The 27,535-nt window shown below is 45.5% G+C and overlaps 1 protein-coding gene across 1 annotated transcript; it reads right to left on the bottom strand.

Annotated features, from left to right (window-relative positions):
• Positions 1–503: 503 nt before the first annotated feature.
• Positions 504–27,535, bottom strand: SLC23A2 (solute carrier family 23 (ascorbic acid transporter), member 2). Its single transcript, XM_009868231.1, has 15 exons — positions 27,263–27,535; positions 26,514–26,612; positions 21,722–21,838; positions 19,679–19,836; positions 14,826–14,914; positions 13,632–13,702; positions 12,285–12,466; positions 9,381–9,501; positions 8,515–8,671; positions 6,037–6,184; positions 5,412–5,517; positions 2,764–2,893; positions 2,500–2,637; positions 1,300–1,395; positions 504–871 (listed from the first exon to the last, which is right to left on the bottom strand). The coding sequence occupies exons 1-15, from the start codon at positions 27,392–27,394 to the stop codon at positions 639–641; spliced, it is 1,977 nt and encodes a 658-aa protein (XP_009866533.1). The 5' UTR covers positions 27,395–27,535; the 3' UTR covers positions 504–638.

The raw sequence follows: 27,535 nt of genomic DNA, 5'->3' as shown, positions 1-27,535 counted from the left end.
TCAAATAATAATAACTCTCATCGTCTGACAGCATCCACCGAGTTTGGTTTCCAGGGGGCTGAAAATCCAGAATGTGTAAATCAGCGAGGAGCAAATCTCTGGGATTTGGCAGGATTAGAAGCAAATGGTTTTTTCCCCCTGTTCCCTCCCACCCCTCCTTCTCACAGGCTTCAAATTTCCTTTCAAATTTTCCTCCTTTCTCGCAGGCTTCCAATTTTCTCATTGCCAGCAATGAAGGCGCCACGAATGCCAGCGTCAGTGGTTTCAATAAAATCACCCCAAAAAGGAACATTTTTCTATAGCACCTACGCGCTCACAGAACCTCTCAATTCAAATAAACGGACTTCGGCACGTAAGTTATCTACAGCTATTGAAAAAAAAAATAAATAAGCAAAATTAAAGAGAGGAGCATTTGCAAATTTGACGCAGAGACACTAGATCTGGCTACCAGCACCCACAACAGGAAAGCTTTTTGCTTTTTTTTCTTTTTCTTTTTTTTTTTTTTTTAAATCCGTCTCAGCTCTGGTTCCAGAATTTAAATGCAGATATACAAAACATATATTTTAATGCTTCTTAATCAGCAAGGAACTGCAAATACATCTTTTTACTACAACTAGAGAATAGAATTTCAACTAAGGCTATACTGTAGCTTCCGAGTCTTCATCTGAACTCCTGCAGTTACTGCTTTTCCTGAAGCCTTTCCACGTGTAACCCAGGAAGGTGGGGCTGATGGGCAGGAAGCTGAAACACCTGTATTTCTTAATCAAGTTCATGCCAAAAGGCAAATCGTAGGTTTCCATGCCATCCAGCGACTTGCTTCCTTTACCAACCCCTTTCTTCCATTTCCGTATTCCCCTTTCTTCAGGGCTTCCTAGGAGGCAAAAGGGAAAAAAAAAAGAACCCACACGTGAACATTTTCACCTCTGCTCCGTGTATGAAGAAAGAAAACCCCAAGTTTCAAAGCCCAGGAAAGATCTGGGCTCCTCAGAGAGGCAGGAAGAGTGTTTGTTGGAGGTGGCTACTATCTGCTTTATTTTGTAACCAGAAGCCAATTTTTCCTCTCCAACGAAGTACGTTTGGATCTTAAAAACATTTTCTGGAGACGACTGGGTTTGATTTGCAGTCAGCTATTTTCTACATTTAATAGGACGGAGGCATTAAGGTGAAAAAGACCCAGTTTCGCAGGGAAACTGAGGCACACAGCCAAGCAGTCTGATCCAGGTGTTAAAAGCAGCGATCTCTGCCTCACCCCCCGCCTCGTTGGAAACTTCAGGTCAAACGACAAGCTCAGGTACTGACCTGGAATGGTATTATCCAAAATAAACGCGACGCAGCCGCCCACAAACATGGCTGTAGTGAGAAGAACGTTTAATACTTGGTCAATGCCTGCTATTCCTAGAAGAACAGGGGGGAAAAAAAGAAAAAACACTTAGAATTCGGATTTTTGTTGACACATCCTACTCATTTACACGTAGGTCAACTCGTAAAACTTGCTGCTGGGCTCAGTGAGGAGTTTGCTCAAACAGGACTCTCAAAACCGCGTAGGAATAGATACAGAACGTTCACCTCAGGTAGTTCACCACGGGGACCCTTTCTTCCCCAAAATGCAACCCCACGAACTTAAAAGGAGATTAAAAAAATGTCATTTTAGTTCCTACTGCAGGCACAACTGTCTAATTTAAACCAAACTAAAAGCTACCAAATGAGAAAGGAGAAACGTTCCTCGTGTAAAATCACGTGGGCTGAAATAATTCCTTTCATAAAGCCTCTCTTTTGAAAAGGGCAAGACTTCACAGAACCAGCTTATGGAAGATTCTTGTATTAATATATCATCACGTGACTCTGCTGGAGTGATCGACTTCTTTGAACAACTTAGAATAGATTAGGGAGGCTCTTAAATCTGGTTCTGAAGTGACAGCTACAAAAAGTCAGTTAAAATTTCCTTCAAAAAGACCCAAATCCAAACAAGTTCAGTGTTCCTGCCAAGCTTTCCGTTGATGGCCCACACTGTCACAATCACACTTGAGGAGGCAGAACAGAAACAGAAAAGTGCCTCCGTGAATTCACTGAAACTGCAATCAGGTTCTGGTCTGGAGTTCACAAGAATTCAGATTCAACATGTGTCCGCAGTGACGAAAAAATATAAAATGTCAAAACTCCAAATCAATTCCTGGCTTCCAAGCTCAACCCTGGTATTTCCCCTTATTCTTTCCTCATCGTTTACACCTCAGTCCCAGCTTTTCAGCCTTTCTTCCAGTCCTATTGCTCTGCAGTGGTACCCAGTGGGAGCAGGGCAATTTCAGATGTATCCCACCGAAACATTCAATTCGGGTCCCAACATCTCAGTTAATTCTCTGAACACACCTGCCTTCTTACCTAAAGCTCTTATTGTCCCCACGATACATTGTTTTTTTTCTTATTTACCGTTTACTTTACTTTGTGCCTGGATGTACTTTGCATGTGAGTACGAACTTTGCACCAAGGGGCAGAAACACCTACCCGTGACCAGGGGATTTTGTCTGAGATAGCTTGGAAGGACAAGTCCGAAGAAAATGGAGAATCCGAGTACAAACAGGTTCCGAGAGGAATTTAAATCGATGAACTGGAGGTTGGACAGACCCACAGCTGTAATCATCCCTAAACAAAAATAAAACAAGTCTTAGCTCTCCTACAGCGTAAAAAACAACGAGAAGTCAGTAACACAGTAAAAAAAAAGAGAACGGCCACGTGGCGCACGAAGAGGAGCACAAAAGCGTACGTTACCAAAGAGGGTGCAGAAGAGGGCACCGAGCACGGGGTCGGGCAGCGAAGCGAAGAGAGCGCTGAACTTGCCGACCATCCCCAGCAAGAGCATGAAGGCTGCGCCGTACTGAATAACCCTGCGGCTCCCCACCTGCAGGAGAGGAAAAAAAGAAAAAGGAAAAAAAAAAAAGAAAGGAAAAGGCTGTGAGGCTGTTCAGTCCAAGCTCATGCTGCGCGGTTTTTTGTTACTCTTTTTGGCAGGTAAAACTTTGCTTCTCCCTGCACATTTTTTGTCGGCGTTGAAACCCCTTCGCCCAGGTCTGGGCTGTGAGGTGGCTGCAAGCTCACTCTAGCGTAATTTGGTTGGATTTTGTTTTCATTAACATTAAGTCACCTTTAAAACCACCTGCACCTGCTACAGCCACAAGGACCACGAGATGGGGTGCGGTCCCATCTCCAATAAAGAAAGCAGATTGTAACTAGGACAGGCAGCAAATGGATCCGCTGTAACGCAAACAGAAACTCCAAAATACATAAAATCATAGATTCATAGAACAGTTTTGGTTGGAAGATCCATGTGCTGTTGTCTTTTTACACGAGAACATACGTGCTAGTTCCTGCCACGCAGTTCACTGGAAGGAGGCGCAGGCTTTCGAGACAAGAGATTATCAACGGATCTCGCAACGTCCCTCCGAGATCAGAGCTGAACCCGCTTAATACACAAACCCTGGCTGTGCTAACCCTGCGAAACCAAGCGCCTGCACTTCCTTCAAGCTTTTATTTTAAGCATTCCAGCTCGGGACAGTGTTTCTCTGGCACCGTGTTGCAGTGGAAGTCGATAGACCTGAACGATCAATATTTTAATAGTGTTCTACTTGGATAAGGGGAGTATCAGGGACAAAAAACCCCCCTGTTATACTGGTAAGGTGGTTCCTAGCAAAGCCCTTTGTAGGTCTCCTGTTGCAGCTTCAAAGAGAAGTAGATATTAATTTGTTAATCATGTGCGATGGAGCTAAATTAGCTCAAACTGCCCTAACACACACTTTATGTGATTATTTTGGAGGGTGTGTAGTACCTGAGTATCCAATTCATCACCAACACCAAGGCACAAGCTGCCTCTACTTCTGCCCAAACTCACCAGATCGAATTGATTCCCCTTAAAAGACTTCGCAGTATTTACATCCAGCTGAAGCCTCAAATTTAAATTCTAAGAGCCCAACTTCATGGGAGGTAAATGTCTTTGCAAACCTTGAGCATTAAAGGTTTCCCCTCCTGAACAAACAGTGGAGTATCTACATGCCAAAAATCTATTTTGATATAAATGGAAGTTGCAAATCCATTAGGCTTTTAGGAAGGAGTGAGCAGACGGGAGAACAAGACCAAACGTGGAGCCCAGCCAGCCAGCTGGGCCATTCTGGATGTGGCACAGTCCTTCTTCCATCACGCTCCAACCCAACTGTAGTTAATTCTGTTCTCTCTAACAGCTGCCGGTTTAATATTCATTTTTTCGCTGTTCCAAAGCCAAATGTACTCCTTTCTGCGGACTGTTCACAAAAAGATGCTGTTAATTCACAGCGAGGCCTCTGAAGTAACGCAAGAGAAAGGGAGCAGAACAGAATAGACCCTTCTTTAAGGTTTTCTCTAAGCAAAATTTCCTCTAGGAAATTTCCACCAGCAGCTGAAAGGCAGACATGCAGACAGCAGATGGTGCTATTTGTATTTATATTCCACCCAAACCCCGAACAGCATCATCCTTTGTGCAGAAAAAAATGGCTGAAGATAAATTCATCGTCTATATTGGATTAAGCCAGAAGGATGAGTTATTGCAAGTGGAGGGCATACGGTTTTTATTTCCTACACACAAGGTAGATTTATAGTTTCCAAGGAAAATACGCAACAAGATGTACAAATTTACAGCATAAATCACTCTTAGCAATTCTGCTAATGTTTCCTAACAAGGTTAAACTAACAACATCAAGCAAATCTATCTGCAGCCCAAGGTCTCCCAGGCGCTCCAGCACACACTCACTTCACAACGTGCTCAATTCCACAAGTGCCGATAAGATTCTACGGAGGAACACCCCAAAAACCACGTAATCCCCTCGGCATGTCAGTGCCTTAAAACCTATCACGACAGAAACAAATGTTTAGGGCCCATTTAATTTTGAAGTCACCTTAACTGCAATTCCCGTTCTAGCTCTGCCAGTCCTAGCACAGGCCCAGGGACTTCAAGTTGCTTTAACTGCGTGTTCAAGTGAGATGTTAAAAAGAGACAGTTCTCTTAGCGATGCTTTCGGAGCCGAGATATCCCAGAGAGAATCAATTTCAGTGTTTAGGCCTCAGCTCCAACACCCTAGAGCCCTGAAACGCCGTCTCGGTTTTCAAAGGGATAGCTTATTTAGCATCAGCTGCTTTCTGCAGGTTTTCTAACTGCCTCTTCCTCTGAATAAAAACAATATTTTTGAGGTCTTTATCTAGAGTGCCTGACCATTAGAGAACGGCTGGTATGGACAAGTTAAGTAAATTCAGAACTCTGGGTAAAGCTTGTCCGCATGAAGCACTAAACAGCACGGTGCCTTGGAAGAGGCTGTGAAACACAAAACCAGTAAACCGGCTCTCAGAGGAGATAAAATACTCACCTCGCTCCGTACTCAGGGTAAAGCACGTACCTTCGTGATGCCCAGGACACCAATGTTAGGGCTGGAGGAAGTGGATCCGTTCCCTGTCCCGAATACTCCGTCCAGAACACAGGAGAGACCCTCGATAAAAATCCCCCTGTAAATCACAAACAGGAAAAAAAAGTCAAACTTGTAGTAGCGCAGACTCATCCGATGGTGCTTTATGCCTTGATGAAAGTCTCTTAAGGCATCTGTCCCATGGGAACTATTATAATTCACGTTTCAAGCTCCAACACACCTGGAAAACCAACTTGGGTTCTGTTTTCTCCCTCTTAGACACCTCTCTTCTTAAACTAATAATTCAAGCTTAGAGCTGCTCTTTGTTTCTAGAACTGCATTTCAGGTGAATTTGACAAACCACCCTGGTTCCAGAACCAATTTAGAGTTCTGTCCCTAGGGAAACTCCTACCGTGGACGCCAGCAGGAACAGCACTAGGTTTCCAATGCTACACTTGCAGCAAAATAATTCAACACGATAGTTGCATTTTATATTTCAGACCTTTGGTCGTCATGTTTGGCCACGTTGTAACACTTGACCTCGGAGCACATTTCTGTCTTATCCCATGAAAAAAAGAAAAGTAGCTTAAGACACTGAAAATTTCTTTTATTGACATACCTGTTTATCGCGTGAATAGGTGGAGGGGGAGCGCAAGACAACCTGGCACAGGCGTAGTAATCTCCTATTGACTCGATAATGCTGGCGACGACGGCGCTAAGCATTCCTATCACTCCAGCGGCTGAAATCGTTGGCAGTCCCCACTGAACTGTGAAGAAAAGGAAACTGGAATCTCTCATGCCACGGAGAACAATCCGGGTATCAAAACATACAGCGACTGCATAGAATCAGACTCGTTTAGGTTGGAAAGAGCCTTTAAGATCATCAAATCCAACCCAGCGCTGCTGGGGCCACCCCTAACCTGTGTCCCTGAGCACCACATCTCCACAGCTTCGAAATCCCTCCAGGGATGGGGACTCCAGCACCGCCCCGGGCAGCCTGTGCCAGCAGCTGAAAACCCTGCCGGGGAAGAAATTGTTCCTGATGTCCTATCTAAACCTTCCCTGCTGCAACTTGAGGCTGCTTCCTCTTGTCCTGTCGCTTGTTACTTGGTTGAAGAGACTGACCCCACCTCGCTACACCCTCCTGTCAGGGAGCAAGAAGGTCTCCCCTTGCAGAGAGCGATGGGGTCTCCTCTCAGCCTCCTCTTCTCCAGCTGTCCATTGCTCCTCATCACACTCATTCTCCAGCCCCCTCTCCAGCTCCATCGTCCTTCTCTGGACCCGCTCCAGCCCCCCGATGTCTTTTGTCATCGGGAGGGGCCCAAAACTGAACACAAGGTTCGAGGTGCTGAGCACGGGGCGACCATCTCCGTCCTGGTCCTGCTGGCCACATTATTTCTTCATCTGAAATGGAATCAACAACCTCCCTTCACAGACACACAAGCTGGCAATTCATGTAGATGAAAGGAGCAAAAGACAAACCGCCCAAGCGACTGCTTTGATCACGCTTGGAAAAAACCCAGAAAAACCCTAAACTCCACCAAAAAAAAAAAAAAATTCCTCCTGTTCAGAAGGAAGGAATTTGAACTACCGCTTGTGAAAAAACAATCCTGATCAGTGAGGCGAATGCCACTTAATTATTGCTCTAAAAACTCAGCCTTTGGTTACAAGTTTAGTCTCCCGAAGAGAAAGGCCAGCAACCAGCTCCGATGGCTGCACAAACACCTTCCGAGTCCAAATTTTTGTAGAAGAGAAAATAAGATTAATTTAAGCCTGTAGAAAAGCCTGGCAGGGTTTTCCCCAGCAATTGCCTCGACGCTTTTATCTCTTTGAAATAGAGGAGCCTCTCGCAACAAAAGGAACTTGAAGTCACGCGACTGCGAATGAACGAGGCTTCACAAATAAGAGAGGTCTAACCGGTGTGGAGAAGTTTTCCTCCTCTTCTTTCCCCAAAAGCTTCTATTATGCATCTCACAAGCACTGCTTTAGAAGTGGTTTCTTTTAAGAACTGATCAGAACCAAAGCATTCGGAGCTGCCTCACAACGCAGTGGCATCCCAAAGCATTTCTATTATTCTAGTCCAGTAGTATCCTCCTATCATTACCTCATTAATTTCTCAGCGGCACAAGGGTGAAGCAGTTGTGCAACTCTACCTCACGCCGTAACAAAGGGCCTGTAACACCTTTTGACTTAGAGGTGGCCAACAAAAGAATACAAAGAGCCAAGACGTTGTGTAAAGCCTTTCCTGTACTCTTGTAAACACTTTTTTCTCCTCAAATGAGCATCGACTCGGCATTTTCTGACTTGCCTGTTGGCCTGATCCCAATGCTGCTTCTGCAAGTCTGGACATTTTGAGCAGTTGTTACACTGTGCTAAGTCAAGAGTGGCTTGGTGTCAGTGAAAAAACTCCACCCACTACCTGAAAGAGGGGAGATTTAGATTAGATATAGGGAAGAAATTCTTCCCCGTGAGAGTGGTGAAGCTCTGGCACAGGTTGCCCAAGGAGGCTGTGGATGCCCCATCTTGGGGAGGGTTCAAGGCCAGGTTGGATGGGGCTTGGAGCACCGTGGGCTGGTGGGAGAGAGGTGTCCCTGCCCAGGGCAGGGGCTGCAACGAGATGATCTTCAAGGTCCCTTCCAACCTCAACCATTCTATGATTCTACAATTCTTTAGACAATAGATATCAACGACGACTTGAGTAGCTCTGGAGGAGTTGCAACAACCCATCCTGATCATTGTACGACATTAATGGTGGCTGACCACAGTGTCACCAAGCACCGATAAACCTGGAAAGCCACGTTATATACATGGTCACACTAGGCTAGAAGTCAAGAGTTACCTAGAGAAAGCCTCAAGTGCCTTCTACAAATCCAAGTTTCAGAGACTTGGTCTTGGGTGAGACATTAAAGTAGCAAATCAAAGCGAGGAACAAGAAAAAAGATATTGTCTCCACTTACGATGACTTTAGGGGAGCGGACGTTGAAGCATGTGCTAATATAGCACTGAGAGAAAAACAGCAACGTTTTGGAAAACAACAGAAATGATACTCACAGGCACGTTATTAGAAAAAACAGCCCTTAAAGCCAGATATACTTACAAGGATAAGGAACCTTGAACCACGGAGCTACCAACAGCACTCCTCGCCGGGCGTCCGTGCGAGCGTAGAAGCCATACTTGGAACTGTCAGGGGGAAAGACGTCTGTCACCGTGAAGATGAAGCAAAGCAACCAGGAGACCAAAATAGCTAAAATAATCTGTGAGAAAGGAAGGTGGGGGGAAAAAAGCCGTTTAACTATCATTGGCAATAAATATTCATCACCGGCAAATGGTTCCTGCACAGAATATCTATTACACGCTACTCGAGCGTGATCTTCAGTGAAATTTTAAGTCAGAATAAGCAATAAATCCTGTAATAGATCCGTGAGGTGTCTCCCCCCTTGCCTCCAACAAAGCTGTTGTTACGAAAGCTTCAGAGTTAGAGGAAGCCTCTTCTCTCCCCTAACGAATGGGAAAGTCTCCAAATGGGCACTTAAACAAGCCAGTGAATTAGTCTCAGCTTTACCAGGGAGATGAAAAGAAGCCTTTCACACTGGGGGAAGGGAGTGTTGCTTTCAGAAAACCAGAAGATATCGATCTCACTGTCCCTTTTCGGAGGGCTCAGGTTAGGCTTTCACTGCGTGCATAAATGCAGCTTCTTTTCCACCCCCTTCCCTCCCTCTCCATGACCTTCATCATGCCAACACCCCTTCACTGGAGACCAGGATGGCGGGATTACAACATGAGACTGTATTTCCTGCAGCAAATTTAGTTTATTTTCCCATTTAAGCTTTTATTTCACCTCTGTGATCTGAAGACAAATCAAAACCAAGGAAAGAAGAGGAAAAAGAAAAAAAAGCCCCAATCACAAATAAGGTTGGTTTGGGGTTTTTTTTTGCCAACTGAAGAACAAGTTCAACTACTTACAGGGAACATCTTGAAGAGCTGCAGCCTGTACGCTGTCCATCCTTTCTTGGATTTGTAAATGGGTAAGGGAAATTTGACATTTCTGGCGTACTGAGAAAACAACAATACTAGGAAGATAGTCCTGAGAAAAAAGGAGGAGGAAGGTGGGAGGAGAGAGGCACATCATTAGCACCTATATGTTAAAAATCCTCTGCACAAACCTGTCCAGGCTCTTCATGCACAGAATATAAACGTGGATTTTAAATTTAGCACAAAGCGAGGCATCAGAAGAGAGCGCACTTTAAATAAATTATTATTCCACGAAAGCCAAACCAACACAATTTGTATTCTAAAGCGCTGTGAAACAGCCAGCAGCAAAGAGAGAAATGAAAACCAGGGAAGTGCATCAGGCTAAAGAAAAAATCTTCGGAGCTAAGCAGCCACTAAAGATCTTCTTTCGGACACAAACTCTATCTCATGTGTCCGGGTCTTCTCTGCACATGAAGCACAAAGGCTGCTCCCACCAAACGGGAAGAGACAGAAAAACTGAGGGCCAGTATATAGCAATTTATATTTTTTCCATGTCAAAATTTGCATAAAACTCCAAAGCGCCTGCAAAATTTCTGTCGAGGGCAATTCTTCCTTCAATTTTTTAAGAATCACGGTTTTTGGGGTATATGCACCTTTCAATAAACAGCTGATTAGAGCCCCAAAAGCCAAGATTCCACTTGGACTGCAGTTCACTAGTAACCCACTTTATTACAGTTTTTGGATGCCTCGAGCGTTATGCGCTTTCCCCGCTCATCCAAACAGCTAAAGCTTCTCTATACGTTACAAATTAATTCAACTCGCCAGCTAAAATAAGGATCCACTGCAAGGAAAACTAAAAAGCCAGGGCGGGCTGCTCGGGTCTGAAATCGCCCAAACGAGTTTTGCTGTGAAAGGGCTGCCCGGAGAGCCAAGATGCCTGAAGACGCGAAGCTTTCCTGAAAGTTGAGATTACGTTTTTATCCGCTGACTTTTAAAAACGAGACGATTTTATGCCTCCCTCCAAGATCAGTTTCAGCCTTTAACAAACAAAACGGAGCTTTATTCTCCCTCCGTCTCCAGGAACAAAGAGCTCTGCAGAAGAAGGGTGTCACTGATAGCCTTGAGCCCCGGCTGGAGGGGAACGCTAAAAGCACCTTTTCCTCGTGTTCAGGAACATTCTGGCATCTCTCCCAAAGCTCTTTCTGCACAGAGGAGCTCCGGCCATCCCGCCACACTCACCTGAGGACAGCCAGCTTGCTATTTGACTTTTCTTAGCAGAGAGTCGTAAATAACGTAATAATATTCTATTATTGCAAATAATGTAACATTTGCAACACACCGGGGTGGGGGGCTTATCGCCGTTCTCTAACTAAAAGGCCCCAGAAATTGTTTTGTTCCCCACACACAGAGGCAAAGGCTAATTCAGGCCTGATTTCCCTTTTTACAGGTCACAAAGCGATGCGTTTTATGGATTAAGTTCTTTCAGGTCAGAAAAACAGTTTGGGCAACTGAAAAGTCTTTTCAAATGGCATCTGCAGCGAATGGTGGATAACGGCTCTTGCTCGGGTGTTACTGTGCTGCGCTCGATAGCAATACAGTATTTTTGTCTCATTTCAGAACAGCAAAGACAATTTCAAGTGCCACATCTTGGAGAGATCACTCTTGAGAGGCTCTAGATGGCTACGGAGCTATTTTCAACAATCTAGAGCACATTTTTGCACGGCAGAAGCCAGAAATACTTATTAACTGGGCAATATTTAAATCCTGTTGCTAAATTGATTTATATTTTTTCCATCTGCAAAGTGTCAACTTCAATTACACGTTTCCATGTCCAACTCACCAAAAGTCTGCTTGATTGATTTAACTTTAGTCCAAACTTGCACAGAATTTGTTGTACAGGAAAATAAAACATTCCTTTGGGTCAGCTGCTTAACATAACAGAATTACAAAAACAGTCAGGATGCTAACATCCGAGACAGAAGAGAATTAAACAGTCCTTTTAATCATAAGCTGCACTTACAGAATACTTTACATGTTCAAAGTCCTGCGCAAACAGATTAGTCAGATCAGATTCTGATCTCATCAAGTCATTCCTTCCGCTTCCAGAGCCAGCACAAAGATGGTCGCTCTACATTAGAGCAGAGCGACTGCTACAGCTTATTTACTTCTCCCAAAAATGTGGTTTCCATCCTTTTTTGGCTGCTTATGCACAGCACCTAGCAGGAAGCTTTTGTCTTCTCTTCATCTCCATTTGTCTCAGTTACTCCCTTCCATATATTAAGCTCAATCCTTAAACCTCCCTGACTTCTGTACCTACAGATCGCAGCTGAAATCCACCCTAAAAGCTTTTTTGTCTACTAAACAGGAATCCGTCGTCTTCTGCCTCATGGGCTGATGGCACATTCATGAGAAGAGACACGTGCTCTCTCGTTGCACAAATTTCTCTCAGCTCTAGGTAAGTAAACCAGTAGGAATGACGAACCACTACTACCAATGGTATCTGCTCACTGATGCAGAACAAAACACACAAACGACCGCATCACGAAAACAGAAACACAAGCTGTTCACTAACCTCTCCGGTGTCTTGCTAAATCATCTTTTCTATAGCACTGAATGAGACCCGGCCAACAGCTCCCATGAATTTTCAGCTCTCCTTACGCTCCTTTCAGCGTTGCCCTTTCCTGCCTCCTCCGTTGCTGCTGTCCTCCCTCCCAACTTGCCAGCTGACTCGATCCAGACCCGCACGGAGTATTTCCGCGTGCTGGGAGCGCTGTAACGCTCCCTTCGGCACCTGAGCACGCTCTGGCTTTTCCCCGGCACTCCACAACTCCCGCACGACGACTCACCAACTGGGATCCCCCAGCCCAAGCCAAGAACGCCTCCGGGAGCACTTACAGCATGGCGATACCCCAGTGTTTGCCGGCTCTTTCTCCAGCAGCTTGGAAACCAGAGAGGCCGATGAGAGCGACGGTCGGCGTGATGGTCAGAGGTCCGATGTATCGCAACAGGGCGCCGGGAAGGCCGAGCAAACCGATCACCACTTCGATCAGGGAGGACATGATAATAGCACCTTGGATCTGAACACACAAGAACGGGGAAAGAGACGGCTCAGTCGAATCTCGCACGCAAAGCCAAAACATTTCTTTTTCTGCTCTGGGTTACAAACTGCAGTTAAAAGAATTCAGCGACACAGAGGAACTCAGCAAATTTTTCGTCATAAAACATCTCATTTATGTTTAAGTGACTTATTGCTTAAGCATAACACTTATGGCTCGCTCCACAAAACTATTACACAACAGACCAGTGGGCCAGCCTGGTAGTTGTGTGGATAGCACATCACACTGTCAGACAGGAGACCTGGGTTCCAGGCTAACCTTTAAGCTCTCAGATCGAACCGGCAAGGGTTGCTGGCGGCACGGAGGTGATGCTCCTAGCTCCTAGGGGCAGAGTGTGTGCTGCATTGTTCACAAGTGCTCCTTAGAAGCTGGTATAGAGCAGCGTTGTGGTCTCAGGAGACTGTCAGCCCTCTTGGCTGCAGGGCTCTTGGCAGGATGTAGCTATGGTTTGAACATGGGGAAGAGAGAGGGGTTTGTTTTTAATTAAGAAAAAGTTTGCAGCCCAAAGCAACGGGATGGGAGATAAATTCCATGACACACGCCCTGATTTGGACTACGCTATCTACCGCTCTGGTGTGATGCCTGGGCACACAACCTCAGCCTGGGCTCCGCGGAGCACGCCGGAGTTCGGACTGCAGTGCTGCGAGTGGAGAAGAAGGTTGCCAGATTTCCGCAAGTCTCTCGGAAAGGAGGAATCAACGCCTCATCAGAATTAGGCTCCGACTTAAAACCATGACCTGGGGACGAAGGGGATTTGCTAACTGCGTATTTACCTTCCACGGGACAGCCCACTGACCAGAGGGACAGCAGGCAAGAGGTCTGGCAGCCGCTGAACTGCGACCAGCGAGCACAAACCACAAGGGATTAACAAGAAGAGCACTCGTCTGGCTCGTGCGGTTCAACTGCGCATCTTTTGGAATGCGGTAACTAACTCCTTGGATTTGCTGTCCAGCAATGAACAAGTTGAAAAGACGAAGGCTTCCATGAAATGCGTAAAAGGGATATATTCGAATGGAAATCGCAGTGAAAGAAATTAATAACTTAAAGACAAGAACACACAGATGGTTAGGTGAGAAACTTAACTGGAATCGGACAGATCAACAGCTAAAGGCTACTCCTACATTACCTCTCTTATTCTGGGATACCAGATGTGCTCAGTGTGAAGCAGTTCTGTTGTTCCATTTGTAACTGTTATATCTTCCAAAAAAAAAGAAGAAAAAGAAAACAAGGCATTTATTCCTCTGTCACTCTGTCATCATTTAATACAAAACACATCTCTCCTTAAGCTGCGTCTGACAAATGAGCCTTGATTTGCACAGAATAAAAGCTTTGCCGTGCTACAAATCAAAGTAATAACATGCCTACAATTCCCCAGGAGCTAACCACTAATTTTCCCCACTGTACCAAAGCGGAAAACCCCTCTAATTTTCAAAAAAGAAAGGTCAGTCAGGAATTCTTTCCCCACTCCAATAAAGGAGGAATGGAGAATTACACAACTGCAAACCCGGGCCCAAGCAACCCAGTGCTTGTTGTTCACCAATTTAGGTCACTCGCTGAGTGATGAATTGACCCCATCCGACACCTTTCGAAGGTTCAAGGGCAAGGTGCAGCAAAAGCTCTTTCTGAAAAGCTGAAAGAGTCAAAATTTGCTTTGCCACCAAAGGTTATCAGGCAGTATTTCCTTTCAACAAGGCGCCTGTTCCAGTACTGGCACAGTTTTGTTGCCTTTACCTCTTGCCAGAGCTGTCACCACTTTGGTTTTCTAATCTAAGTTACAATGAAGGCTCCTACCCAACCAGTTTTTCTGCACATTTTCGCCCTAAATAAATCCAAAACGTTTCAGGACGGTGACGGAAGCAAAGAAAAAAAAGTGAAAATGAACATGCAAATACTGTAAAAGCTTGCTCAGCAAAACCCATCAGGTGTGAGTTAAACTGGTACAAATACTGGTCTTGAGGTGATGCTTAAACTTCCTACTACTCGACTTAAAGGGACTCAGTTGGACTCACTATTGCCAAATATTGCAGAGGAACACTCAGGGGATCCTTCTGCCTATCTCTGAACAAGCAAACTGGTTTATACCATCAGATTTCTTTTGCCAACATTTTTAAATTAAAAACAATAAAATAATCAGAAACAGAATTCCAAAAAGACAGTTTTAGGCATTTTTTTTCACTACATTTTAACATCGTAAAAGGAGAGACTTTTTCATCCTCCCTGTCCTTCCTTCCAGTTCCTACATCAAAAGCTTTGGCGGCTGCGCTACATGTGATCTGGGTCATTTGTGACCGAAACCTGAACAAGCGTAAACGACAATTACCTGTATTATTACATTTCCACTTCTCCAAGGAGAGTATTGCTCTAGCAGGTGCTAAGAATGCAAAAGCACTCGCTTGAAACAAGGGTAACCTGGTGGGAAGGGAAAGAAGAGATGCTGACATTTCTTGGCGTTACGGCGCTGCCTCAGGCTATCCGTGGCAGTTACGCGGTTCCTCATCCTTCGTTGGGCGTTATTAAAAATGCGAAACAGGAGAATTAAAAAGAACAGCCACAGGAATACTGAGATTTAGAGGACACCTCATGCATTAAGTTATTAATACAACGCCTACGACACCAGCGCACGGGTACTGGCTGGCGAGCTGAGGTTTGGACCCGGCGGCACGCCAAGGAGGCAGATCCACGCCGCGGTGCAGGTGCCAGCCAGACTGCTGAACGCGCGGCTTTTATTGCCCCACCACATTAAAAAAAGGGCTCTGGGATGGTGCAACACGCAGCCTGCACGCTCACTGCCTCCCCTCTGCGTGACTCCGAGCACAGTCATTTATACTGTTCATCTTGAAGTGTAAATAGTGACTGGGTCGGGTAAGAGCTGATTAGATGTTCCAGGTGGCCACCAACAATAAATGCAAACGCCGCAGGAATTTCAAGATGACATTCTTAGCGCTGGTGCTTACACTTCCCAAAAGGTTTAAGAGGTCTTAAGAGCATCTACCGACACCAACTACGTACTTACTGACTCGAGCGCGGCTTGCGTAACGTCGCGAATGTCCAGATGTTACTTAACCACCGAGAAGATGCACTTTGAACCATTCTATAAATACCATCATAAATGGATTGTAACGAGATTCTGTTCTGTAACACATCTTGACCTGGAACATGTGTAATTGCTCACGCACCGTGTTTATGGCTGTTCTACGGCCGCAATGAAGCGCCTTGATGCCAGCGCAAACACCAGTAAAGGAAAAGAGAACTAACTGGACAGACCGAGATAAAGATCAGAAGAGGCATAAAGGGGGAAAAAAAAGAATAAATCTGGGGGGAGGAATTCTGCACATGCTCAACACAAAGAAGATCAAATCAGCAGCACGTTACTAACAGGAGTTGTAAAGTTCACCAGCAGGAAATCAGAACAGCCAGCTACCACGGGGAAGGAGCAATCTGAAAAGCCGACCCACCCACCGCCGGCGTTGAAAACTGGGTTAGAAAGCCGAACCTCATAAAACCCACGAGCCACCTGAACGGCGCGCGATCGCCTTTGACGGTTCTCCGAGCAAAAACCCAAGCTTTATCTTTGGTGAAGAAACGGTCGGTAGCTACAAGTGAATGATTCACCTTATTTTTCAAGGCTCATTAAGCCGAGCGAGCAAGCCGGAGCCCACGGCAAAATACGCAAGAACCTGTAACAAGCTGTCCCACCTACACAGTGGCTCTGTTCCCCCCCAGAATAATTTTGTAAATATACGTTGCAAACACGTTCTCCAGCGATGAAGTCAGCTGGATCGAGACAAAACCACGAGTTTTGGGTGGCAAAAAAAATACCCTATGTCCGTGTTGCGCAATAAGGCCTTAGCTGTAACCTAGAATAATTACCAAAAGGGCCAGCAGGCTCCAAATATTGCATTTTATTTTTACTGAGCAGGAAAAAACACTGCTTTTTTTTATTATTATTTGGAAGAAAAACCCACCTTATTACTCAAAATCAGCCAAACCAGATCAGCCTCTTTCTGCAGAGACAGCTCTGGTTTGGAACGTGCCTTAGGAAATACTTTTCCCACTGCTAAGCCAGGCATTCATTACTAGCTGGGTAAAGTACCACCAGCTTATGATCGGGAGATCGCTTTAATTCCTGTCTAAATTGTGAAGTTGCTCAATTTTGGCACCAACCCTGGTGAAGCCGAGAGGTTTTTTCACACAGTTGAAGTCATCTGGAAATGTCTTCACTACCTGAACATCTCACCCAGATGGAAGAACGCTCAGACACCGCGGTGACGGGCGCAGCAAACAACCTAAAATGTTTAGGTAAATTAAAGCTGTATTTGATTGTCTCAGTCATACTAATTACCCTGAACCCGTGCCAAATCTCTTGGCTTATTACATAAGCTAATAAATAGCTTGAATTCCTAAAATGAGTATGGGTACCAAATTGACCACAACTCCGCCTCATAATTGAGCTAAATCCATCTTTAAGGACCTTTAAACCCTGGAATTTGACCTTTTGAAACCGTAGTGGCTTTATTTGCTGAAATACTTTGCAGTTGACAGACCTGCCAATAAATACTTTAAAATCTCATTTAGAGAACGTCGCTGCTCTGTCCCGTTCCCATCCTTACATAAAACCAGAATCACATGTTACAGAGTTATAAAATGTTCAACTGCGGAAACGTTCCCTTTAAATACGAGCTCACTTATTTTAAGACCCAAACACAACTGTCTCCTCAGTACATAAACATGTACTTCACGGTGCAAGTGGAAGCCACTGGAAAGGAAAAAAAAAACACCCAAAACCAACCACCCAAACCACCACGAAGGATAGAGGTGGGGTTACACCCAGAGAACAGAGCGTTTCAAAACGCTGGGACCCCACTGGTTTCTGCAAGAGCCCCAAATCACTCCATACTAAGCACGAGAGAGCCCAAAATCAGTAAAAGAAACAACCCAAAATATGAAAATCTTGAGTTCTGGGAAGAGATACAAGTGCCAGGAAGCATTATAAAAATAAGATATTTTTTTTCCTGCTAAATTTGAAGCAGAAGTAAAGAAAAACCAAGCTCCCCTTTGAGTTCATCTCCATCCCCCACTCTGCCCTTGTTACAAAACTGGGCACATCTTGAACTTCAGTAAATCCAGAGAGGAACCACTGCAAGCCCAGCAACGAGGATGGGAAAGGGACCAGAGGGCAAGTCCCGTGAGGAGAGGCTGGGGGGAAATCAGCTGGAGAAGGGGAGACTCGGGGGGAGCTCATCACTCTCTGCAGCTCCCTGCGTGGATGGGGCAGTCGGGGGGCGTCGGGCTCTTCCCCCAGGATGAGAGGGCCTGAAACTGCCTCAGGGGAGGTTCAGGTTGGATCTCAGGAAGCTCTTCCTCAACAGAGAGGGTGCTCACAGAATCGCTGAGGCTGCCGAAGCCCTCTGAGATCATCAAGTCCAGCCTCTGCCCCAGCACCCCAACACGGGCCAGAGCAGGCACCAAGTGCCACATCCAGCCTCTCCTTAAACCCCCCCAGGGACGGGGACTCCCCCTGCCCTGGGCAGAGCATCCCAGGGCCTGAGCACCCTCTTTTCCAGCCTCAATAATCCCGTGATTCTGTGAACAGTAAAAGACCTGATCTTCCAGTTCCTGCCCTGCTCACCAATCCCTTGATTCCCTACAGAAAGTGCAAACGGAAGACGGAGGGGAAATAAAATTCCACTGCTCCCATTAAAAGGGAGGCTCTAAAGACCAAAGGGCACAACCCTGCTCCTCTGTCTCCTTTTGGACGAGGGGCTTGAAAATTTAGATCACAGCTCAGGCAAGCTACCCTATGAGCACAAAGAGCCCATCAGGCAGAAAATATGATTATTAACCGCAGGTAGTCTTGACTAAAAGAAAACCCATCGGGGAAAGGAAATTCTCTCTTTCAACGATCTTCATTACGCTGTTTTGGCATCACAAGGAACTTTTCATACAAAAGGGTGCAGCTGTAAGCTGAGTGAGAAAAAAATAAAGGACAAAAAGACAGCTAACTAAAAAAAGCAACTAAAGATTACATTGGACAACCTGGAACACGTGGAAAAGTTTTAGATGGAAAGTTGATCCACAGCTGCAAGTGATCTACCCCAGGCTTGCCTTCTGCACCCTCCCGAGATAACGTTCCCACCCAAAGATTCTGTTTCTTAAATAAATCTTTAAAAAATAGGGGAGGTGTTCATCTATTTTCTACCGGAATGCAAGATTTCAGCTCACATTGTTCTTAAACTGAACTCAATGACCCAGGGATCATTCCAGTAACCACAGGAGGGCACACCCTTAAAAACCCACCCCTTAATTCTGCTTTTACTTAGCACTCCCGGTTTAGTCGAGACGATGCAGAAATAACTTGGCAGGTTTTAGCTATTCCTGGTTCTCACCAGCGGTCAACAAAAGTCGAAGTAAACATGTCAAACACCTTTCCTCGGTGTTTACTAGCGAGCATACATTTTCCAAAAAGATTTATCTTCACGTTAGTAAAATTTATAACATCCTGTTCTGACCAATGCCAGATTTCTACAAGGATTTGCCAACGCTTCAGTTGTCTCTCGCATCCTCCTAAGGACAGCAGAGCAAAGGAGGAGGTACACACACCCCATACAGCAATTTCTCTCTCCCCAACTCAAGGAAGGATCGTTACCTGCAACTCGGAGCAACTAACAAATAAAATCAAACTATTTGTTTGTCTTGGAAGGTGCCGGAGATGCCGAGTTCAGAGAATAATATCAAGTTTTTCGCCATCTTTTCAAAAGCACTTTACGGAACGAGCACACAATTTGCTGTAGGACTAAACGCAACCACCCAAATATTGGCCAGAATATTGTATCATTCAAGAAACGAACCAAAATATCAAAATTAGTTCCTCTTTACCAACACATATGACTTCTTCCTTTCCCCTAAGAAGCACCTTCTCTGTCCTCATGGACTTCCCTCTCCCTGCTGAATTTTCTTATCCTTGGAATGCCTCCTCTCACTGCAGATCCAGCTTTTTTGGGAGCAGCTTTCCAAAAGCTTTCTCTAACTGCCCTGTGTTTGACTTGCTAACTTGTGCTTCTTGTTCATCCTTTGAAAACACATGACCTCCCTCTCGCATCTCAGACCGCGTCCTGGAACTGACGGCGAGCCTTCTCACCATCTCGACAAGCAGAAACAAGCCCCGAATCTCACCTGCACCCAAAAGTTGTTTGTAACAACGTAGTGATGCCCACGCAGAAGAAAATGGTCCCAATCAACTGGCTGGTAGCCCACTGGTCAAACCCAACACACATGGCATCAGCCAGCAGGAAGGGCACCGCGATAGTTCCACTGAAACACGTCAAGTAATGCTGCGAAGAGAAAAGCAGTTTGTTAATATTGTAAGTGTCACAGAATCACAGAATGTTTGGGGTTGGAAGGGACCTCTGGAGATCCCCCAGTGCCACCCCCTGCCAGAGCAGGGTCACCCAGGGCAGCCCCACAGGAACGCGTCCAGGCGGGTTGGAAAGTCTCCAGAGCAGGAGACTCCACACCCTCTCTGGGCAGCCTGGGCCAGGGCTCCGGCACCCACACAGGGAATAAGTTTTTTCTAATATTTTTGTGGAACCTCCTACGTTCCAGCTTGTACCCATTGCCCCTTGTCCTGTCACTGGACATCCCTGAAAAGAGCCTGGCTCCGTCCTCCTGACACTCCCCCTTGATGTATTTACAGACCTTCATATAAGTCCATAAGTATACAGATTTATGCACATTTCTTCTTTCGCATCGGATATTTTTGCTTTGGGACCATCCACCACAGCTCTCACTTCCTGGGCCTGAGCAGTTCTTCAAACACTTTCCTCCCATGTCAAGCTCCAACTAGGCTGCTGCTAATGATTGCTATTTCTGTAGGAAAAACTCGGTTATTCGCATAGCGACACAGCTTCTGCTCTTGACGAGGAAGTATCTAGGTAACTGTGCTGCAAACAGCTTCACACTCAGAAAAGCAGATAAATAACTCTATTCACTTTCAACCATGGGAGAAACCATTAGCTTACAAGTGAACTTAGGCTGCAAATAAGCTCCCACGGACTGGCAACTAGGTGCTCATTAATTCTTTTTCAATCCAAAGACATTAAGCAAACAAACAAACGAGGGCCATCGCATTCGACAACGCAAGTAAAAACAGAATGTCTACGGAACCGGCTGTCCTTGAAGAAAGGCAGAAAGAAAAAGGATGCTTCGGAATGTATTTGTCTGGAGATCTTGACATACTTTACAGATATTAACAAATTCTCAGCATTCCTGTGGGACAGACTTTGTTACCGATCAAGAAAGAAAAGAGACGAAAGAGCTGAGTTCTGCTTCGTGCAAGCGAGTGGCTGAGCTGGTAGCAGAGGCCAGCTCACTACTACACTCCTACTCGCTGCAGGAAGCACTCGCTCTCACTCTGAGGAGCACAGGATCTGCCTGCTCTACTTACTAACGAGTCTTACACGTCTGGGATGATGCTATCAAGCTTGTAGGATTGAAATGACTACAACAGCAGCTTTAACATTTGAGATTTCAGGACGGAGCCGTTACTTCTCTTCATCGTTAATTTTGGAGGCGCCAGGTGGCCCTTTCTGGAGCTTCCCACTGCGCTAACGGCAGCTTGGAAGACTAAATAGTGACGTGAATCTCACAAGTGGCCTAGGCCGGCAAACAACAGTACGGATCACTATGAACTCAGTCATCTTTGTGATCAACTTCACAAGAAACTATCTTAACGCTTCCTTCATATGTGGGAAGAGTAAAACTGTCACATACGCAAACGCAACGGGCTACACTGAAAATAGTAAATGAGCTTTAAAAATCACCGAGGAAAATATTCCAGCTGAGCACCTCTGCTATGAGGACAGGCTGGGGGAGCTCCAAGAACACCTTATCACTGCCCTCAGTGCCTGAAGGGAACCTACAGGAAGGCTGGGAGGGACTTTTTGCAAGAGTGTCCAGTGATAGGACAAGGGGAAATGGGTTTAAATTGAAGGAGAACAGGTTTAGATTGGATCTTAGGAAGAAATTCTTCAGTGCGAGGGTGGGAAGACTTTGGAATAAATTGCCCAGAGAGGCTTGTGGTGCCCCCTCCCTGGAGATGTTCCAGGCCAGGTTGGATGAGCCCTTGAGCAACCTGGGCTGGTTGAGGGGATCAGGGAGGTTGGATCAGATGGTCTCTAAGGTCCCTTCCGTTCTATGATTCTACATTTTGAAACCTACCTGTAACCCCAAAAATATGCAGAGATACCAAGGAGGAACGTCTTCGATAGTGTAAATCATGTCGGTTCTCTGCGCGTCCAAACTGCCGCTGCTGTCCAGCGTCTCCGCCAGCGAGCTCTGTTTCGACGGGGAGGGCAGAAAGGGTGGGAGGGGGAAAAAAGTGGGGGAGGACACACACAACAACAGTAGGTTACTGTTATACATGAATAAACTATCAGGCAATTCCCACATATTCCAAGACGGGCATAAAACTCCCCAGCAAGGCTGGTTTGTTAATTTTTAAAGTCTTTTACCTCTGCCGACAAGCTCATCTCTGGCTACTGAACTTGTACTGAGCACAATGGGTGTCCAAAAAGTGAGATTATCATGACAAAACTGTTTATTGTTAAAAAAATTCCAAATAACAAATCACAAAGGAAGAACAGGAACGAAGCAGAAGAGCCAACACGGGCTATTTTCAAAGTAGAATGGCTACCCTTGCATAAGAGATTCACAGGCAAGGAAGTTCCTCATTATTATAATTGCTTCCCCACTTAATTCTTACTCAATTTCAGTCTCGGTTAACCTTTTTTGCCCACAGGATTTATTATTTCTGCCTCCACCCTGCATCCGAGCAGTCAAGAAAAACGTTGCTTGTTCTAACCGAAGACATCCACGGCCAATTTCTGTTGGTCAAAGGGACTTCCTCCAAACCTAGAGGAATTTAAAGCCAGGCCACGTTCTGCCCTACCACGTACCCCAATTCGCAGGGAGCCAACAGACAACTGACCACACCAGAGACACGCGTCAAAATCCCTGCAGATTTTCCATTAAACCAAGACTCCACTCGATCATTTCTTCTTGACAGCTCCGTGGAACTGTTTCGTTCAAACTCTGGTTTTTGAAATTCCTCACAACAAAAGCACAATGCTCCAGAGCCCAAATACTAACAACAAAAGCAGGAGGAAGTATCAGATTTTATCATTTCAGCTCCACTAACCAAAAAACACCTTATATAACTATCGTTCTGACCTAACCCACACGAGAACACAACAAACTCTTGTGAAGTAGCTTTACACAAAGACCGGGAACTTCGCCAGACTCGTGACTTTCGCCTCAAATAGTCTTTACTTCTTCTTCTTCTTCAAAAAAAAACCCCATCACAACATGTCCACAGATTATGCTTAGATAATCTCCCTTTGGTTTATCATCTCCCAGCCAAGGAAACCAAATCGAGCCATGGCACTTCCCTCTTACCTCAGATTTCAGTCGGGAAAACAAATGCCACCAGGTTTATTTGAATTCAAGGAGCGTAAAGGACCACCCCGCTACGGAAAGGTCAACGGGATGATGGTGGAAAAGGAAAATATGTCAGAAAACTCTTTTGAATGACGTTAAGTGATCTGCTCACCAGGGTTAGGGGTAGCTGAGCTAAAGCACAGCTCCCTCAACAGAGGAGTAAGGGTGTTGATTACACATCTGGCCAGTCTGCAGCACCAATGTCATTTTTTCATCGACTGAAAGACTGTTCTCCTGACCCCATTCTCTAAAAAATGGCAAATGAGAAAACCCAGAAACTTGAGTTTTAGAGTAGAGAGGCCTGAGCAGCAGCAAACCTGTACGCATCTTGTCTCCCTAACTGGAACTTGGGGAAAAAACCCTCAAGCAGTAACGTGCAGATCCACGGCAGGGCACGAGCAGCTGACACACAGGGACGGGCAGGAAGAAGAAGACTCAGCAGCCAGCGTAGTTAGGGACAAAGAGCAGGACAGAGAAGGCTCTTCCAAGAACTTTCTTAAAACAAAGACTCCCCCTGAGAGATGAACATCATCCTGTGATGTTCTTTGTTGTTATAAAGCAGTTCTGTTAACCTTTCCCCACAGACTATACAAACAGACAAATTTATATATAAAAAAATCTGTGTGTGTACGCTTGCCTCACCTCTCCTCTACTTCACTGCAACATATGCTCGCCCCACGAAATTTGCTCACCAGTGAGACCGCCTGTTTAATCAACATTTTTACTAAGAGGTCATCATACGCTTTCAGAGAGGCAGAGGTCAAGAAGGAAGAGTAAGAATGGTTACAACATCTGCCCTGAGGTAGGAACAGGGAGGTATCAGCAGAAATTAATCCTTTGCTTCATGAGTCACGTTCATGTTGGTGTGCTGAAGCCACCCAACTAGCAGAACAGATTTCGGAGAATAACCTGTGGGTAGTTCCGCAACCTGCCTGCAGGGTGAAAAGATAAAACACCTACCACCGGGCACTGAGTAACGTGCATTATTCCTTCCAAGGATGGACAGAAACAGGATTTTCAAAGCTCATGATGTTCCCATGCAAGACAGCAGGTTCACTAAAAATCCAGCAAGTGATCTGTGCAGGCTGGTGACTCTGCTTCGGCCCCTGCCTTTTGAAAATTCAGCTTTTGGCTTCTTTTCTAGGGCAGCAGAAATTGGAAACGACGACCTGTTTCTACCAGGAAGTCCACGGCACTCATAGAAAGTTTATTAGTCCTTTCAGAGCTTTTCGTTTGTGGGGACGTTGATGCCTATCTTGGACTGCAAAGAACAAAAAAGATCAGCAGGCCGAGGAACAAGTCAGCTCCGCCACGGCATGGACACCGCTCTCTCCGGGCACACACCAACGCATTTAATCTCTCCCTTAGGAAGTGAAGTCCTCTAAGAAAAGCGTGTCATACTTTGAGGCATAATTGTCAGCAACGTCTGTCCTACACAGCAAGGCAGTCGAATAAAAAAAAATAAATCAATATAATCCAGGATACTTCTCATTCCTTCCAAAAGCCAGACTTACATGACTTTGGAAAGGAAGCTTTCGCCTTCATCAAACATTTAGCAGGTAATGGCTAAAGGGAACTGGCAGAAAAGAGACCAAGACTGAAGAATGAGGAATTGGAGGACTAGGGTGAGGTCTGGCTAGCCTGTTGCTAAGTCACTGGGTAGTCACTGGCCCTTTCACACCTCGAGCGTGGGCCTGCTGCTTTAATTCATACGCACGATGTGCCGGTGCTTGTCCAGTACGCCGGAGCATGCTGTGGGGAGCTGCTGGGAACAAACTGTACCTTTTTCGAATGAGATATCCATCAGAGACTAATTCCTTTTATGACTTTTAATTGGGCCAAGGTGGGGAAACCCAAACATGAACAAAGAATTGCGGAGTAAATATAAACGGGGGGTGGGGAAACGAGACAAAGATGGAGCAAAACTGGTGGGGTGGGGGGGAATCCAAACCAGCAAACCCACACCAAAAGAAGGAAAGACCAACAGCAGTGCGAGACGAAGGCTCTGGTATCAAGCGCTAACGACCGAAAGAAAACTGATTAACTGCGGGGAACAGGCCTTTAGAGAAATACCTTAAATGAAGAGCCAACAACACATTCAAATTAATTCTACTAAGCAATAAGCAACATATTGCTGTTCCCCTAGAAAAGAAACAGTTCTATAGTTACTTCTCATCCGGGCCAGGACAGTTATTTCTCACATGGGCCAACAGTTCACTGTTTCAGCCAACAAACACTGTGAGACGACGTCAGCATCGGAGATCCTCCAACAGCCGAGTACTTTTCAGTCCTCTTCGTTAAAGGCTTTTAATTCAGGGTCTTCCGTTCGCTTTTTTGGCAAAAGACGTCTCAAGGGGAATGGAAAGTCAAAAACCAAACGCGCTTCCTGCGCACTTTAAGTGAAAAGCAAGAGGTCTGCCCACGTTACCAGAAATACCAGCCTCAACTACTTTCTTAATGCATGAGGCTGTTGATCGCTACAGCCCCCCTTTTCACTGCTCACCCACTGTAAGCGGTTGATTAAAAGCTCACGGTCTCTTTAAGATCACCCATCTTTTACAGTTCTGACCACATGGATCAAGTGGAAAGGAGAAAAATACCCATTTGGTCAAAACAGGCCATGAAGACATGTTTTAATGTCTAGAGATCGCTTATCTTAGTTGCACAATTTCATCCCAACACCTTTTGCTCAAGGCTTTTATCAGATCGTCTCCCTCCACGCTAGTCTGAGCATGCTCCAAAAATCAGCCGTCACACATGCACAGACATCAAGAGCTGCCAAGATTTGTCCGTGAAAGTATCAGCGCGATCAAGATGGTGGGAGAGATGTACTCGAGGCGTACAGGCAGGCTATTTGTAAGAGAAGGAGGACACAAACGTACATCGTGGCATTTGTAACATCCTTTTAAAAATGCAACACTAAAAGAACTCTGTCTGAACCACCTGCTCAGGTCATGTCCAAATCTGAAATTCAGAAGGGAAATTTTGATGTAGAAAACCTTAACTGCACCCTTCGACGCCATCCTTGCGCCAACACAAATCAAAGCCTCAGAGAAAAGAGCATCACGATGCCCTTGCTTGGAACCGAGGGTTGGTAACGACGATGGGGAAGATCCCACTTTTGACAGAGCTCAGCACCACCACTTTACTTGACTAAATGCACGATAAAAAGTTAAGAACTGAAGAAGGGAACAGAATGACTGTATCAGCGCAACCATGCAAAAGGCCAATGGAAATGAAGAAATAAAAAAAATGCCTCTGGTGAATTTTGGTGCCAGGTCAAAGTGCATTAACTGCTTCGAACATTTGCCGAGTCACTCCCTGCATTCTGCAGCCAAAGCGTGTGACCAGCAGAGTCACTAGGACAGAAGTCCCCTAAGTCTGGTATGAATCTGCAAGTCAGCACGTTTCATTAGAGAAAGAAAATGTCTCAATCAAGTAAAACTAGTGTGGATAGATAACAGAACGGAAAAACCAGGAATGAGTTCTTACCTAGAAGGAAACCACCACGTACCTTTTCCGCTATGCCATTTTCTGTAGTGTAGATGGCCATCAACTCCGTGTCTTCCGTATCCTGATCACCGCTGGATGTTGCTCCACCATTTATCACGACCTCAAAAATGAAACAAAGAAACACACAAAGCCTTAAAAGAAACACTTCTTTTGCCATCGCGACCTCGTGTCACTCGGTTCTCTCTCTCAGTACTTGACATCTGCCTTTGTCATTTTGTCAGCAAACATTACGAGCGTGGCAAGCGATCATTTCCTTAACGGCACGTCTAAGAATATATAGAAACTCGAAAGACATCATGTCCAGCCCAGCCGGCATCAGCTGAGGGTGGGGGGAAACCAACACCAGACTGATGGGCAGAGTCCCTTAGAAGCAGACACACATGACAGAACGATACAACTGACAGCGTGACTAAGCTAAAAGAAGACAAGCAAATGTTTCTTCGCTGTCCCTGCTACTTTTAGTCGAGGGACATACCAGGGGCTGGTGCATTCTGCAGTTAATTGTTCTAATCATCAGCTGCCTGGGGAAGGAACGGCAGCTCCTGCGAAGAGCTCCCCTTTGGAGCGCAGGCGTGAAGTACCTACAGACGAGGTAACTGGTCGTATTTATACGTAAACAGCAACAAGCAGCAAAAGAGGTTTTGCTAATTACTTGAGGAAATCAAGGTTTTGTAGGCCATAATTAGAAGAAAGCATTATTAACTGATTCACGCTGCGCTTGACTACGTAGTACCGGGACATGTTACTTACAGGGAGGGTGAAAAAGGTGGGATGTTTAGTCTCATCCTCGTATTTGCCTTCCGTTGAGCCTCCCGCTTCCACTGACTTCGAAGTGGTATTCTTGCCAATCCCCATCGTTTCCAGAATGTCGACGACTTGCATACAGCCCCTGAGAGATGCTTCTGGGATGACAGGCTGAGTACTACGGACAATTCCTGATTTCAACACCTCCCGGTGTCAGAAAAGTGCTCACTGATCCAGCTGGGACATTAGAGCTGCTTTTTTTCAAGTATCGTTAGCATC

The sequence above is a fragment of the Apaloderma vittatum genome, unplaced genomic scaffold (genome assembly GCF_000703405.1).
Source record: "Apaloderma vittatum isolate BGI_N311 unplaced genomic scaffold, ASM70340v1 scaffold4764, whole genome shotgun sequence".
In the NCBI taxonomy this organism is placed as follows: Eukaryota; Metazoa; Chordata; class Aves; order Trogoniformes; family Trogonidae; genus Apaloderma; species Apaloderma vittatum.
This window is presented reverse-complemented; position numbering and strand designations above follow the sequence as displayed.

What these genes read in the sequence shown, in the direction of transcription:
- SLC23A2 (XM_009868231.1), bottom strand. Translation starts at nt 27,394, where the DNA reads ATGCAAGTCGTCGACATTCTGGAAACGATGGGGATTGGCAAGAATACC. An exon ending in GCATATTTTTGGGGTTACAG is followed by an intron (nt 19,837 to 21,721) that starts GTAGGTTTCAAA and finishes TTCTCTTCGCAG; the next exon opens with CATTACTTGACGTGTTTCAG. An exon ending in GTTCAAGGTTCCTTATCCTT is followed by an intron (nt 6,185 to 8,514) that starts GTAAGTATATCT and finishes TTTTCTTCACAG; the next exon opens with TTCAGTGGGGACTGCCAACG.